This window comes from Sapajus apella, unplaced genomic scaffold (genome assembly GCF_009761245.1).
Source record: "Sapajus apella isolate SASKATOON/1434 unplaced genomic scaffold, GSC_monkey_1.0 scaffold76, whole genome shotgun sequence".
NCBI lineage: Eukaryota > Metazoa > Chordata > Mammalia > Primates > Cebidae > Sapajus > Sapajus apella.
Genome location: NW_022437016.1, coordinates 8398804 through 8414852, shown reverse-complemented (window position 1 = coordinate 8414852; position 16049 = coordinate 8398804). Strand labels below are relative to the sequence as shown.

Genomic DNA, 16049 nt, shown 5'->3' with positions numbered 1-16049 from the left:
GGTATTACAGGCAATGGGATATCCAACAGGCTTTGATGCAGATATTGAATGTATGAGTTCCGATGAAAAATCAGATAATGAAAGTAAAAATGAAACAGTGTCTTCAAACTCAAGCAATAATACTGGAAATTCTACAACTGAAACCTCCAGTACCTTAGAGGTATACTTATTTTTTTCTCAGAAAAAAAGTAATATATATGTGCATTGTAGAAAATTTGAGAGATGTGGAAAAGTATAAATAAGAATCAAAAGCATATATAAAACTGTACATTACAGAGGCAGACATTATTATTATTTTGGTTTATTTCCATCCAGTTTTTTTCATGAATCTCTGTGAAGGCAGTCATATTTTCATGCAGTTTTACATCTTGATTTTTTTCACTTTAAAAATATCTGTAAACTGTGCCACACATGAATATATCCTAATTTAACTGGTATTTCTTGATTGCTGGCCATGGAAGCTGCTTCCAGTATTTCATAATACAACAAGACTATCAACATTGTTATAACTTATGGCTGGAAAACTATAAGATCTAGTGGAGGAACTCTGGGATTATTTGAAGTTTGGGCTAAGCTGTGGGGTGCACTGGGTCATCGTTTAGTTGGTCCAGTCCTGAAGGAAGCATACCCTGACCCAGTATGTACCTCAGACTCTAATCAAGTCCTGACCTGTTAACTTATCACAGATAATAGAATGGGATGAAATCCAAGTACTGAGTATACACAATACATTGGGGAGTTCATGGAACCCATGTTTCCATGTTTACTGCATTCTATGTAAAGAAATTAGCTTTAAAGTAACAACAAGAGCTTACATTAAAAAAAGGTTTACTTTGTCATTTGTACGAATAAGTATTTATTAAGGACTTAATTAATAAATGAATTTTTTTTAGTCCATAAATCCCTTTTAATACCTGCTTAATGCCAGGTGTTGCAGAAATTTGTGCAGAACCTGGAGCTGCTCCCAGGCTAACAGGGCAAAAATACATGTTTATGATAATATAATATGATAAGCACTGTGATGGCAAAATGGACATAATAATGTCAAATCTTGAAGAATGAAAGGGTTGTGAGACTCTTACACATACACTTACACAATCATGTAGAATCAAATGGAGTCCACTGTGAGCAAGGCTTCAGATGATGAGCTTTGCCATGCGTGGAAGAGAAAGCGTTCTAGACTGAAGGAAGAGGAGGTGTGATGACTTCAAGTTGTGAAAGTAAATGTTGAAGAAGTGCCAAGTGGGCCAGCATGGACAGGATTGTTGGGGCTGAAGCCTGAGAAAGCCACACTTGGCACTTGGTGTGATGCTGTGGAGGAAAGATGATGTCATGGCTGGTTGAGAGGTACTGGTCATTCACAGGTGGTAGTCACAGGTCAAGAGTTGTTTTGCTGACAATGTTTATATACATATACTAAAAGAAAAAAAGGGCTTATTAATTATGAGGTCCAAACCATTAAGTACAAAGATAATTAGGAAAGGAGAGAGCAGTGTGGGCTGCACTAGTAGCAGCCACACTGACACACAAAGTTTTGATAGTGACTACATCTATACATTGTTTCTGTACATTGTAGTAATAGGGGAAGCAGGGAGAAAAAAGAAAGCCCTTATTTATTTCTTCATTTAAAATAATAGTAATTTATTAAAATTCAGATATTTTTATGTCTCGACTCATTTTTGTAGACATGATTTCAGGTTTGGAAAGCATAGAATGGTTACTATAGACCTAGTTTCCAAAGTCATCATCTTTTAATGACAGTGACTAGAAATTTGCCTTGAAATTTAAAAAATGCAGATTATAAAAACTCAAGAAGAAGAGATGTTTACTGCAAAGATCCAGGAATGTTTTTAAACTTGTCCTTAAAAATTCTCCTTTGATGTTTCACATCTGAAACATCAACCGCGTATCCAGTCAGCACAGAGTACTTTGCCAAGAGAATCCTGATTTTCATTAGTTTTATATATGTAATAGTTAATACTTTGGGCCGGCTGTGGTGGCTCACACCTGTAATCCCAACACTGGGAGGCCGAGGCAGGTGGATCACTTGAGGTGAGGGGTTTGCGAGCAGCCTGGTCAACATGACAAAACCCTGTTTTTACTAAAAATATAAACATTAGCTGGGCATGGTGGCGGGTGCCTGTAATCTCAGCTACTCAGGAGGCTGAGGCCGGAGAATTGCTTGAACCTGGGAGGTGGAGGTTACAATGAGCCGAGATTGCACCATTGCACTCCAGCTTGGGCGACAGAGCAAGCTTCCGTTTCCAAAAAAAAAAGAACGTTTTTTAGCACTTTTGGGCATTGATTTTTTGTGTTCGGCATTTCTTGAGTAATTACTGTGGTGGAATTACAAACATGATCTCTGGTCTCAAAAAGTGCTCTATCTTTTGGTTTCTTCTTTCTCAAAATTATAGTTTTAGTATTTTGTGGATTTGTTTCCTTTTGATGCTAGCCTCTCTTTTCATTTGCACCTTCACACTCTTATATTAATTACTTCACTACTTCTATTCTTATCCTTCCTCAAGTCAGTTATTTCTACCACTGTTAGAGTGGTTTTTCTATAACATGTCTAATCATGATGGTTTTCATGTTTAACTCATCCAGTGGCTCTTGACTGTCCCTAATTAAGTCAAAGATTGTCTGCTTGGCGTACAAAGTCCTGTGTGGATTTGGCCCCATTAGTGGTGTTTCTAATTAGATCCTAATACACTAGCTTCCTCTCCTCACTTTCTTATACGCCAGACTGAACTTCTTGCCATTCCCCAAATGTTCTTTTCCTCTCTTGGGCCTTTATATTGCTGCTGCTCTGTCCAGAAGGCCTTCTCCCTTGCCTCCCCATGATGGTGGTCTGGTACTTAACCCTTTAAGGTCAGGCTTACATGTCACTTCTAGGAAAACTATCCTGATTGCCCTAGACACTGATCCTTTTTACTGTGTTTCCATAGCATATATCTGCTCTCTAACATACATTATTTTGCAGTAATGCTATCTGTCCCTCCCACTACACTGTAGCTCTTTGAGGGCTGGGAGTGACTGCTTTTAGTGTTATTTTAAATTTTCAGAATCTATAGCCTTAGGTCTCCTTAAATCTGTTCAGAGTGACTGAGACGTGTATAGGAACATTTCCCCCTCTCACATCCCAAATTGAGAGTTAGTTCTTCCTAATCCTAAAGAGGAAAAATGATGAACCCTCAGGCATCATGTGAATCCAAACTTTGTTAGTAATTTAGAGTGTTATTCTTAGATCATGAACACTACAGAGCAGAGCCTGGAGTGGCCCATAATGGTGAGGCTGCATTGATCTTGAATAGTGGTTTGAAGAGATGACCGCAGTGTTTACTGCTTGTAGAGTTTTTACAGCTTTAATGATATTTTGCTATTTGTGTACAGAGGTGACTTATTCTTTAAAGTAGAATTTTTGAGCCTCCTTCTTAGCATAATTGTATTAATAAGAAATGTAATATTCTAAAATCTTACTTGATTGAACCTTCAGATTCCCTTTCTCTTACAGGTAAGAACTCAGGGCCCTATTCTTACAGCAAGTGGCAAAAACCCTGTAATGGAGCTCAATGAAAAAAGAAGAGGTCTCAAGTATGAACTCATCTCAGAAACAGGTGGAAGCCATGACAAGCGCTTTGTAATGGAGGTGTGTACCCAGACACAAGCTAGCCTTATCTTTCTTCTCAAAGACATAGGATATCCTGAACTTACATTTTAAAAAGTTTTAGACTGAGTCAGTTCTTGTGGCACTATTTGATTCTCGGTGTTTTCTGTGTCATAATATCTTTAAATTAAAAGGAATAGAGGAATTGCATGGGATAATTGCAAGGTTATTCTTGATTTTAGGTAGAAGTAGATGGACAGAAATTCAGAGGCGCAGGTCCAAATAAGAAAGTGGCCAAGGCGAGTGCAGCTTTAGCTGCCTTGGAGAAGCTGTTTTCTGGACCTAATGCAGCAAATAACAAGAAAAAGAAGATTATCCCTCAGGTATGAGTTAACATTAAACCTTTGCAGAACCTGTGAAAAATGTTACAGAAATTAAATTTTCTTTCCTGTCCACGTGCCATTTTAGCTTTTTCTGAAGTTGTTTCTTTTCCTTGGTCTTGGCAAACCTTTGCTTTGGGTTAGGTCATGAATAATATAAATCTGATTAGTGGTTACCTGTTCTATGGTCTTTCTAAGCAAATTGTGTGTGTGTGTGTGTGTGTGTGTGTGTGTGTGTGTGTGTGCGCGCGCGCGTGCGTGTGTGCGTGTATGTATACGTATATATGTGTGTATATATACGTATATATGTGTGTGTATATATGTGTAAATATAAATGAGGCTATTTGCATTATTTGGAGGGTTGAGGTCATTCTTGATGAGGTAAAGTTTTAAGGTGATTTGGACCTTAATGGGGTATAAGCAGTTTAGTTTAGGGAAGCTGCCAAGAGTACCTGGGGCTTTGCTTTCGTGAGTCTGCAGGTGCTCTTTCAGTTCCTTTGCAGTTTTGTCGTTTTGTATTATTTTGGGTTTCCTTTGCAGACCGCATAAAATTTGGCGCTGTATTGCTTCTCTTCATTACTGACGTTGGGAATGTCAGTGTTACTGAATGTCCAGGATCTTAGCAAGGTATTAGAAAAGATGGCCCCCTAATTACATGCTTGTGGATATGAAATTCTTCCATCTATTCATTTATGCATTCAAAAAGCAAACACCATATGCCTGATAGTGAGGGAGAAAGAATTATATAAGTAAATATAAGACACATTGTGCCTCATGGAGAGTACTGGTATAATAACATAACATCTGAATATATTATGTGATAGAAACACATTAAAAATGCTTAAACTAATAAAAGGAAGCTTAGATTCTTTAATTCTACATTAAACATTATATTTAGATTCCTTTGTATATGCTGAGTCCTTTGTAGGAGAGTAGAATTAATCTTATTTTACAGGTAAGGAAACAAGACCCAAAGAAATTGAAATACTTGCCTGTGGTAACATAGCTAATTGATGGTAGGGGTTCCTTCTAGAACCAGGTTCTTCTTTCAAAGGCTATGGACATTTTACTATTGCATATTGTATCAGTCTCGAAATTTGTTTTGTATTCTTTTAAATTTCTTGTATTTGCTATAATAAACACTGATTAAATTCTAGGAGCCAAAAGATAGAGAAAATTGACTTTTACTGAGATGAAAAAATTTTAAAAGCCTTTAAACTATATATGTTGAGAACAAGTAGATTTTCTTTTCTAAAATCTTCTGGTAAATACAGAACAAAGTATGTTCTAAATTAGCTGAAAGATGATTATTACCCTGTTTTATGGTGGATACTCCCCCATATTACACCTTATATTTGGTCAGTTAATTTTAGTGTTTAAAAAGCCCATGTACAAATATTTATTAGGCAGTTAAGTTTGTTTCTACTAGACATGAGCTAGATTTATGTGGAATCACTCTGCTACTGCCAGATTGTTGCTTCCTGACTACTTTTGACCAAGTCATGTTAAAAAAAGAGAAAGATGTCTACATGAATTTCACTCATTTTTAGAAATTTTCCATACTAGAATCTATAAAACTCATGTGTTCAATGTGTGCTTGACAGCCAAGAAGCAGTCTGTTTTGGATATGTGGGTTGGTTTATTTCAGACAAAAACAAAAAAGGCAGTCCCTGTGCATGACACATTGGACCTTAAAACTGTCTCCTGCCCATTGATACTAGAGATAGAGGTTATCCTGGAAAGAATAAAGGATGATGCCTTTTCAAAAGGAGATAAATGTGTGTGTATTCTGACTCTTTCAGCTCCGTAGACACTGTTGACCTCATCATACAGTATGCTTTGAGGTTCTGTACCATTCCTTGCACCTTGGTTATAGTGGGGAATCTTAATTGTTTCTAGCCTGAGTTTTTGTTGCATTTCTATAAGTATAATATTCAGTTTGAAACTAGACACCTTTTGATTTTCTTAAAATTTTAGTTTGGGAAAGGATTTTTTCAGTAGTCCTGTTTAGTCTTACTCCTGGTATTATCTGTTGTACTTTTAGAATGATTTCGTATCTGTTCTCTCAGTTGTTTTCTTCTACTCTAAAATAAGGAAAACAAAGTGGGTATCATTCTTATTTGATAACTCCCGGTTGTTCTTTCTACTCTAATGTAAAGAAAACAAAGTGGGTATCATTTTCCACATTTTATAATTAGTGGGGAGATTTCTGTGGCATTTTAGAGCAAGAAGGGGCTTTTTTTTTTTTTTTTTTTTTTTTTTTTGGGAGAGTCTCACTTTGTTGCCCAGGCTGGAGTGCAGTGGCGTGATCTCGGCTCAGTGCAACCTCTGCCTTCTGGGTTCAAGTGATTCTCCTGCCTCAGCCTCCCCACAGTGGTTGGGATTACAAGCGTACACCACCATGCCTGGCTAATTTTTGTATTTTTAGTAGAGACCGGGTTTTGCCATGTTGGCCACGCTGGTCTCAAACTCCTGACCTTAGGTGATCTGCCCCCCTCAGCCTCCCAAAGTGCTGGGATTACAGGTGTGAGCCACTATGTCTGGCCAAGTAGTGGCTTTCAAAGTGGTATTTAATAACGGGCTGGACTTGGCAGCTCACAACTGTAATCCTAGCACTTTGGGAAGCTGAGGTGGGTGGATCATTTGAGGTCGGGAGTTCAAGACCAGCCTGGCCAACATGGTAAAACCCCGTCTCTACTAAAAATACAAAAATTAGCCAGGCATGGTGGTGGGCACTGGTAATCCCTTCTACTTGGGAGACTGAGGCAGGAGAATTGCTTGAATCTAGGAAGTGGAGTTTACAGTGAGTTGAGATTGCGCCATTGCACTCCAGCCTGGGCAACAGAGCAAGTATCCATCTCAAAAAAAAAAAAAAAAAAAAAAAGAAATTTATGGATACATACATACACAAACAGCAGAGGAATCAGGCCCAAATAAATCATGCTACCTTCCTGAGGTTACAGTTACTTAGAGCAGGAACTGGCATCCTCATTTTTGATCCTCCTGTCTTAGCCCTGTATATTTTCCCCCAACTAGCCCCACTCAGATTCACAGCTAATTCTATGTAGTTAGTTGCTGGGATGTTTTCTGCCTGTCGGGAGATAATTCAGTGGATTTGGAACCTAGGTATCAAGTGCCTATTATTACTTTAGTAAGGCCTAAAAATGACTTTGGATATAAATTGATTACTGAAAATTTGGTGTAGAAAATTAACTCTTTCTGGATAACCCTCAAGTAAAAAGCTCTTTGCATATTCTCTGAACATCTCTGTAAGGTAGGTATCATTTTTGTTTTTCAGATGATAAATTGAAGGTTCAAGATCACAGATAGCTCATGATCTCAGCCATGTGCTCACAGTTTCTCATAGTAGTTGTGCATTGAAGAGATGATAGAAAGAAGAAATGAGCTGGTTCTTATTTCTTTCAGTAATGAAAATGTGTTATTTTAACAGGCAAAGGGTGTTGTGAATACAGCTGTGTCTGCAGCAGTCCAAGCTGTTCGGGGCAGAGGAAGAGGAACTCTAACAAGGGGAGCTTTTGTTGGGGCGACAGCTGCTCCTGGCTACATAGCTCCAGGTATAGTACAAACTGCAAGAGATTGGCTGCCTTTTCTGGACCAAAATTCATAGAATAGCATCTCCTTCGTTTTCTAAGGTTGTACAGGGTTTTTGGAAATAAAACACAGGCATGAGGGTACACAGAAATTTAAAAGCAGAGAATTTACAGAATGTCATAGGTGTTCTCCTGGAATCTGCTGAGTGAGTAGAGGCTTCCTGGAGGGAGATGACAAATGAGCAGTATTGTATTTGGTTGTAGGACTGTATTTTGACAGGGAATTAAAGGATGTTGCATAGATTGAGAATTTGGATGTCTGAGCAGGGTGTATTCATTGAGGACATAGATCACAGGTTGGGTATAACAGGAGAGAAAAGCTGCTAAGAGATTACTTAATTAGGGCAAAGCCTGGCATTATGAGTGTTTGTTAAACTTAACATTTGAGAACCATCAAAGGCTAAAGAAGTACAGAAGGGGAAAAAAGAAAAAGAAACTTATTCAGAGCTTACTATATATACTAAATATTTTCATGTAAATAATTTTATTTAATTGTTTTTGATCTTCACAGTGTTTGATCAGGTAGGAATTATTTTCCAAGGAAGGAACTAGCTCAGGGTGAAGCAACCACTAAACAGCAGAGCAAGGATTTGAATGTAGGTGTTTGCATTCTTCAAGAAGATTTGGGGGAATGCCTTCTCTCTGCCGTTCATTCTAATTCTTAGGTCATTTTAACAGTAGCTTATCCAGCTGTCTTGTTAAAAATCAAGTTCTTGACAATACTGAAAGTATAGTACTTTTAACTGGACAAGTAAAACTTGGAAATATTGATCAAGATGGAACTGTCATGAAGATTGGGTCTTACCCAGTCGTTATTTTTCAGGTAACATCCCTAAGGTTTCACTTTGTGCTTTCCTCTAAGAAAGAATTAGACAAGGCCATTTGGGAAATTTTATGATGTGGCTTTGGAATGATTCTTCTAGAAGCTAATCTAGTAGGTAAATTGCTCAAGGAGTATGCCTGCTTTCGCACACACCAGACATGGATTTTGTTCTCATGCAGCTTATAGTCTGAAGGGTGAGACATAGATTAATCAAATAATAACAATGATAAACTGAGATAAGTGCAATGAAAAAGAAGGACATGCTGCTATTAGAGCATGTAACAGCAACCTGGTCTAGTTTAGTGTGTCCCTGGAGACTTCCCAGAAGTGACATTTGAATTGAGCTTTGGAGAATGAATAGGAGATAACTCAAAGAAACTGGGATGGGAGAGTGCTGCACACAGAAGGAACAGCATATGCAGAGACCCTGTGTTGCTGTTGTTGGGGAATTTGGCTCAACTGAAAAAGCACAAGTCCAAAATATGTGGAGTGTGGAGAGCATTGAGCGGCAGAAGTGGAGAAACTGGGGAATGATGAGAATTAAAGCTGGATGACTCAGTCTCAGACCTGGAGGCCATTGTTTGGATTTTGGTCTTATAACCCTAAGTGCAGTGTTAGGTCTTGATGGGTTCTAAGGAGAACAGTGACAAGATCAAACTTTATTTGTGAAAGTTGGTCTCTCTATAGTGTGAAGAACAGATTGCAGGGATAGGTGTGGGCATGACAAGATCAGTTAGAAGGCATATAGCTTTCAGTAATGTATTGTACATTTCAAACTAGCTAGAAGAGAAGAATTCAAATGGTTCTAGAATAAAGGAAGGACAAATACTTAAAATAATGGGTGTCCTAGTTTCACTGATTTGATCCGTATAAATTACATGGGTACATTAAATTATCACACAAACCCCGGGACTATGTACATTTATTATGCCTTGGTTAAAAAAAGGCTACTGAAGACCACTGACGCAGGCAAGAGACATTGATAGTATTGCTGCTGGAGGCAGGGAAGTAGATAGGGGGAGACAAGAGAATAGATGAGAAGAATATTAAGAGACCAAATTGACGTATTTAATATATAGAAAGAAGAGTGATGTTTCAAGGATATTTTAACTCCTAGGATTTTTCCTTTTGGGGGAAAAAGGAAAAGATTATGAATTTCTTATGGTGTGATATAGTTTGTGTCTAAAATTAAGGCAGTCTTCAATATGTCTCACTATTTCTACTGAAACTTAATATTTTTAACCTTATTCACTGTATTATTGGAAGGGGAAAGCTTTCATTCACAATAATAAGCAGGTTATTGCGATGAACCATCTTTCTTATCTTTGATGATGTGTTCCATTGGGGCTTAATCTGGTCACATCTCTTGTCGCTGTGGACCATTTATCGCCTGTTAGAGTGGTAAGTGGCTATGGTCCAGTGGCAGTAATCATGGAAGGAACCATTTATGGCTGCTGGTTGCCAAGCTTTTCTCTATAGTGACTCCTCTCTTGTGTCATTGCATTGACCTCTCTGAAAGGCCTGTCTCCTGAATTCTTTAAAAATGAAGTTATTTTATGGCCTAAGAAGATTCAGATTAGGTCATTTCAGATTATAAATAGGTTATATACCATTTGCAGAGTACGTTCTGTGTAGCAGGGACTATTGTCAGTATATTGACATGTATTATTTAATTAAATTCCCCTGGCAACTCAGTTACTGTACGTAGATGCTGAAGCTTAGAGAGGTTAAATAACAGGTGCGATTTATAGATAACTTGCTACTAAAAGGTGAAGTCAGAAGTAGAACTCAAATGGCCTGATTTATGACCTGGTTAGTACTTACAGTCCCAGTTCTCCTAAGGTGGTTGTGGTATAATCCCTAGAACTTCAGCCTTAAGCAAACAGCTTCTGTTTTCTGGAATAAATTTGATAGCCACCCTTTTTAAAGCATTAATTTATTGGCCTCTGATCTGTCTCCTGTTCCTACTGCTTATTTCAGCTACATTGTATCCTCTTGAATATGACTTAGTGAACACCCAGACTGAGTTATATGACTTAGCTATAGATTAAAAAGTAAAAATTTTTCATCCCTCAGAACTGTTTCAGTTGGTTCCTAAAAGCAGTTTACTTCTTCAGCTTACATTTGAATCCAGTGTCTCAAACAGGAGATTTAGAACTGGGCATTCAAAGATGTAGCCTCTGCCCCTGCTTGGGGTAGGACCAGATAATTGAATAAACACAATGCAATAGGATGCAAGTGTAATATGGTTTGGGCAAGAGAGAGAACAGCAAGCCTGGGAGACTTCCTAGAGGAGGTGATATTTGATCCTGGTCTCAAGGGTGAGTTGCATTTGGTCATCTAGAGAAGGAGGGAACAAAATCATTCTGAACAGCAGAAATGGTTACAAAAAATGGAGTTGTAATGTGAAAAAGCTCAATTTGTTTTGGGTACTGTGTAAAGTTGCCATGGCGATTTTGTGCCCTTTTTCTACATTAAAAATTTTTTTCATTTATAAATGAAAAGTGATTATTATTATTATTGAGACATGGTCTCTCTCTGTTGCCCAGCCTGGAGTGCAGTGGTGTGATCATGGCTGACTGCAGCCTCCACCTCCTGGGCTCAAGTGATCCTCCCACCTCAGCCTCCTAAGTAGCTGGGACTACAGGCATGCACCACCACCATGCCCAGCTAATTTTTTTTTTTTGTAGAGATGGGGTCTCACTATATTGCCCGGGCTGGTCTCTTAACTCCTGGGCTCAAGCAGTCCTCCCGCCACAGCCTTCCAAATTGCTGGGATTACAGGCGTGAGCCACCACACCTGGCCCCAAGTGATTTTTATTTACATATTACCTATTTCTAAGATGTTTTACTAAAAGTAAAGATTGCAGCTTCTGTTAATATAGATAATATTTCTAATCCCTACAGTGACATCATAAAGTAGCCTGGGTGGTTTCCAACTTCACAGATGAGAAAATGGTGACTCAAATTAATTATCTAAGGACATATCAGAAATTAGTGCCCAAACTAATATGGTATAAAAACTTCTTTGTACTAGCTTTTACTTAATAATATGAGCCTTTTTTATAGGCACCAGAAGCATTTACAGAGAGACCCTGTACTTGGGCTAGAAATTGAAATATCAGCAAAGTCATAGACCTTGCTCTTGGGCCCACAACCTGACTAATGTGCCCTTTTTAATGGCCATTGAGACCTCAGCCTGCTCTCTCACTACTTTCTGACAAAACTTGGAAAGTTCTGTTTGCCAACTTTGAGAAATTGGTAGCTGGAGTGGTTTTAAACATTCTTTTGTTCAACAAATTATATTTAGTGAGTGGCTATTTTATTTCATGCATTCTGCTAGGTTCAGATGTTGCAACAACGGATAAGGTTGACCAGGTCTCTGCCACTCTAGTGGGAAACACAGACAAGGAATTGATAGTTATAACAGAGTGTGGGTAAGTGCAGCGAGAAAGAGATGAAGAACAGTCTGGTATATCTAGGAGAGCCTTGCAGGCCATGGTTAGGAGCTTCCACATCTTAAGCAGGCACACAGTGAGTGGCTAGACTAGGACCACTACTCTGTCAGTGGTTCTCATTCATCCAGCACCTGGAAGAAGTCCTCAGGGCCCAGGATGCCGAGCAGGTGGTGCTTGTGAATTGGACCAGTGATGATTGCCCTGGGTCTTGGACTGATCTACCTTCTTCTTCTTTGCACTAGGGTATGGAACACCATATGGTTACAGCACAGCTGCCCCTGCCTATGGTATGTACACCATCTTACTGATGTCTCCTCTTAGCGACTCTGTCACAGCAATCCAAAGCACAGTTTGTATCTAGGGTTTTTGTAAATGAATCAGAGGATCTCAGACTTATTCATTCTAGTGACCCAACTTAAATTCTCTTTGAAAATGCCACAACCTTGTGGTTCTTGGTTTGGTTGGAGTTGCTCTTTTCTCTGCTTTGCCTGATTGAAGGACTGCTTGTTCTAATTGCCTGTTTCTGACCATATTGAAATTAAATATTTTAAGTAGTTCTTCTTACAGCCAACTGATACTCCATTCAAAGGCTACTGAAGGGCCATACCCAGTTGCTAGCTTGGCTTCTTACCAGTTATAACGCTACACTTAAGTTTCTGGTTTGGAACCGTGTGAATTGTGGGTAATTTAAGTTAAGAGTAGGAACTGCTCACTTCAAATTTGTACCTTCATTCTTTTCCATAACTTTTCTTCTGGGTTGAAGTAAATGGGTATCATTGGTCCTACAGAGGAAGTGATAGAGGGTTTCACCAGTGCAGTCTTAAGTGCTCACTGCAGGAAGTCTGTAGTACATGTTAGAATATCATAGGTGTTTCTCTTCTCCCCTCCAAAATAAAAAATAAAAGCAAATGCATAAATGAATCCCAGTGGCCCTTTGGATAACTTTTGAATGAGGTTTATGTGGCAATGGAGGCAATAGGTTTGGAGTCAGTGATATGCTCTTAGACATTTTTTCTACTCAGGTGCTACATGTTACAGAATCAGCCATCTGCAGGATGTGTCGTTGAAAGAAGAGAGCATGAGAGAGTGTGTGTGCAAGAGTGTGTGTGTCAGCATGCCCTAGGCTGGGTGTGCATGCACACAGAAGGGAAAGGCCCTTCCTCTATTGCCAGTTTTGGCATTAGTCCTCTACATGAGTCCTCTGCCTTCACATTGTGCTTTTTCTCTTCACACATCTGCTTTGCCATTTTTGTTTGGATGAAAATTGTGTTCCTGAAACACTGCTAAACTGAAGCTGCCTCTGATTTCGTAACTGTGGACATAAGTAGAAAGTGAATAGTTTGACCACTTTGCCCATTAAAATAGTTTATATCCTAGAAAGATGTGAAGCTACAAGGGTCAAACATTTGGAGCAGATTTTCTTTTCAGCAAAGTGCAGAGCCTGGAGCTATATCCTTGCCATCCTCTGGCACATTCAGGTGTGGTCAAGGCTTCCCCATATTTTGAGCGGGAGCCATATGGGGTAACTAGGAATTGGTGACTAATGTAATAATAAGCTTGCCCAGATTTCCTTTTTTATTCAAACTCTCTAGTTCCTTTGGGTTTGGCCATTTGCTTTTAACTATTCAGCTGGCTTCTGGGTATCTTGACCACCTCTTCCTTTCTGTGACTTAGGTCTGGTCAGTTTGTCCAAATACATTTTGGCTCACTAGACTCACTGTACTTTGTCTTATGTAAGTGCCAAAGCGTCTGCCACCTGGGCAGGTTTTTAAGTCTCTCTTTCTTTAGACATACACTAAGTTTCAGATTCTTCAGTAAAGGTTTGCTGGAGCTTGATTTTTCCTTTTAAAACACTTTTATATCTAGATTCTAAATAACATTCATGTTTTTCCTCGGTCTTTTTTTCCCTCTCTTGTTCCTCCCTTTCCTTCTTTAACATTATCCTTTCACCCTTGTGGCCTCTGAGCTCCCACATAAGAAAGCTCCTCTCTTCCATGTGCCATATAACTGACTTCCAAAGCTGGTGAAATTTGATGCCCCCATTTTTCACATAAAAGATTTGGTTTTTAAATGTTACTGTGATGCAAACCTACTAAAACAATGCTTTATTTTGGCTGTAAGGTAAATATGTCTTTTGGCCTTTGTAAAGCTGTTGCATGTGGGGTAATTTCCCTCTGATCATCTGGTGCTCTTGAATACCTGCTGTTGCTGCTTTGTGATTTCTCCATAGGTTAAATACTAGAATAGTTAATAGAAGCAGATTTCAAATCATGCTTGAGTATGCAGAAGTTTGTGAGGCCACAAGAACGTATTAATTACAAATTCAGAAAGTGATTAATCTTTCCAGATTTGCCACGCCAATATTGGCAATAGCCATTAAGAAGTTAAACACCTGGTCATGGCTCCAGTTGGAGCTGAGGTCTGCACAGAAAACTGTGCTTTGAATCTTGATAACTCCTGTTTCTCTTGTAATATGTGATATGCCAAATTAAGAACTAATATAGATTTCTACAGTTAATTTAGAACATTAGTCAACAGGATTGATTTTGGTTTTTAGAATTCATGGCAGCTCACTCAATGAAATTGCCTCCTAGATGTAGCCATCCTGATTTTGAGTGGAAAATAATATTTATCAGAATATTAAGGGCAATTTCAAAATAGATCTGTGAGCAATTTGCAGGCCTCTTGCAAAATGGTATAATGTTGACTGACTAATCTGGAAAAGGTTAAGGATAATTACTGTAAGATTTTTTTTTACCTGAAATTTTTATTGGAGTATTAAACTTATTTGGAGTCCTCTCCGTTTCTTTCCTCTGTAGGTTTACCCAAGAGAATGGTTCTGTTGCCCGTTATGAAATTTCCAACATATCCTGTTCCCCACTACTCATTCTTTTAGCAAATGACAGAAGCTAATTCCTATTGAACAACAATACAGTACAATACAGAATGTTAGAGAAAAAGCCTTTTTATCCTGCTTTCTTTGAACACATACTTGATCAAAATTATTTGTAAAGAACATCTTTCCTACTTTTTGATTTTAACAAATGCAAATTTAGTTCTCTAAAACTTGAAAAAAAAAGAAAAAGAAAAAAAAAAAAAAAAGAAACCAGTTCTGTGAAAACGGTACCTCATTTCTGGAAAATAACTTATACCAGCCCTTCTGTTATAGGGAAATAAAACTCTAGCAGTTCAAAGTTTAAGTTTTAAGAGACGTATCAGATTATGTAAAATTAAATTTGTGAAGGATGTATAGAGTCTCAAACACTGATCACAAATAAACTGCTTTGTTGTAACACAGAGTACTGCCTGGTTCCTGATGCAGTCACTGATTCTTAGTTGATTGATATGTATTTGCCCCAGGGCACTTTAATTTGGGCTGTAGTTATTTTTTTTAATACAATAGAGACTTTTCAGTTAAACTTTAACTTTGTAAATATTGAAGTGTGTAATAAAGCCAATAAAATATGGGTTTGAATATTGTTTTAGCTTATTATTTTTGATATGTTTTGGTATCAAATTACAAGGAATTGAAAACTAATAACTTAGCCCTAGAAGCCCATTCACTTGTAAGCAAACTGCTAAAACAAAGCAAAGGTGATTGTTAGTTTGAGCCAGTCTACTTACTCTGTAAGCCCTCTGTACTTCTGTTGTACAAGGGCATCCCCATGATAAGGGTTCTATTCTGTTATTCGAGCATTGCTTATTCAAATGATGGCACTACCCAGAGATGGGGAAGGAGAATGTGATTATTTTAGTTTATGAATTTCCAAGTTTAAAAAAAAAATAATAAATTAATCAATCACCCTCTCTTGTTCTTGTGGCCTTCTTCACTCTGTAAGATATTGTGTTCACTCCCTGGCTTTTTTCATGCAGATAGAAGATTAGTGATTTTGCTGGGATTCATTGAAGGGTCTCCTTTCCTCTTCAATTACATCAGAATCTAAAGCAGCAACAGGGTCCCCATAAAAACTTGCTCTTCAATTGTCCCAGTTCTTGTTGAGTGCTGCTGTGGAAAGTGACAGGTTTCAGCCATGGGTCAGCATTTATTTTTAAGACACCCGATTATGCTGGTGGAAATGGATCAGTCAGTAACATTGTGCTGTTCTGTAAAGGGTGCAGACCGAAGTCCTCCACTTGCATTCTCACCTTGTTTGGAAAGCCAATGATGTTACT

The 16049-nt window shown here is 38.3% G+C and overlaps 1 protein-coding gene across 8 annotated transcripts in view; it reads left to right on the top strand.

The window, feature by feature from the left end:
* The window catches only part of STRBP (spermatid perinuclear RNA binding protein), a 167529-nt gene that overhangs the window by 131470 nt on the left and 20010 nt on the right, over window positions 1-16049 (top strand). For 6 of the 8 annotated variants that reach the window (XR_004260870.1, XR_004260869.1, XM_032251616.1 and 3 more), the window contains 5 exons: window positions 2-160; window positions 3512-3646; window positions 3847-3987; window positions 7436-7559; window positions 12119-12163. Coding sequence is in view for 6 of the 8 variants with exons in the window: in XM_032251616.1 (XP_032107507.1) it covers window positions 2-160; window positions 3512-3646; window positions 3847-3987; window positions 7436-7559; window positions 12119-12163 (604 nt within the window). In the remaining 2 variants the exon portion in view is untranslated. Of the gene's footprint in view, window position 1; window positions 161-3511; window positions 3647-3846; window positions 3988-7435; window positions 7560-12118; window positions 12164-14695; window positions 15681-16049 lie in introns of those variants that run through there. The other 2 variants (XM_032251618.1, XM_032251620.1) reach the window with 2 other exon arrangements.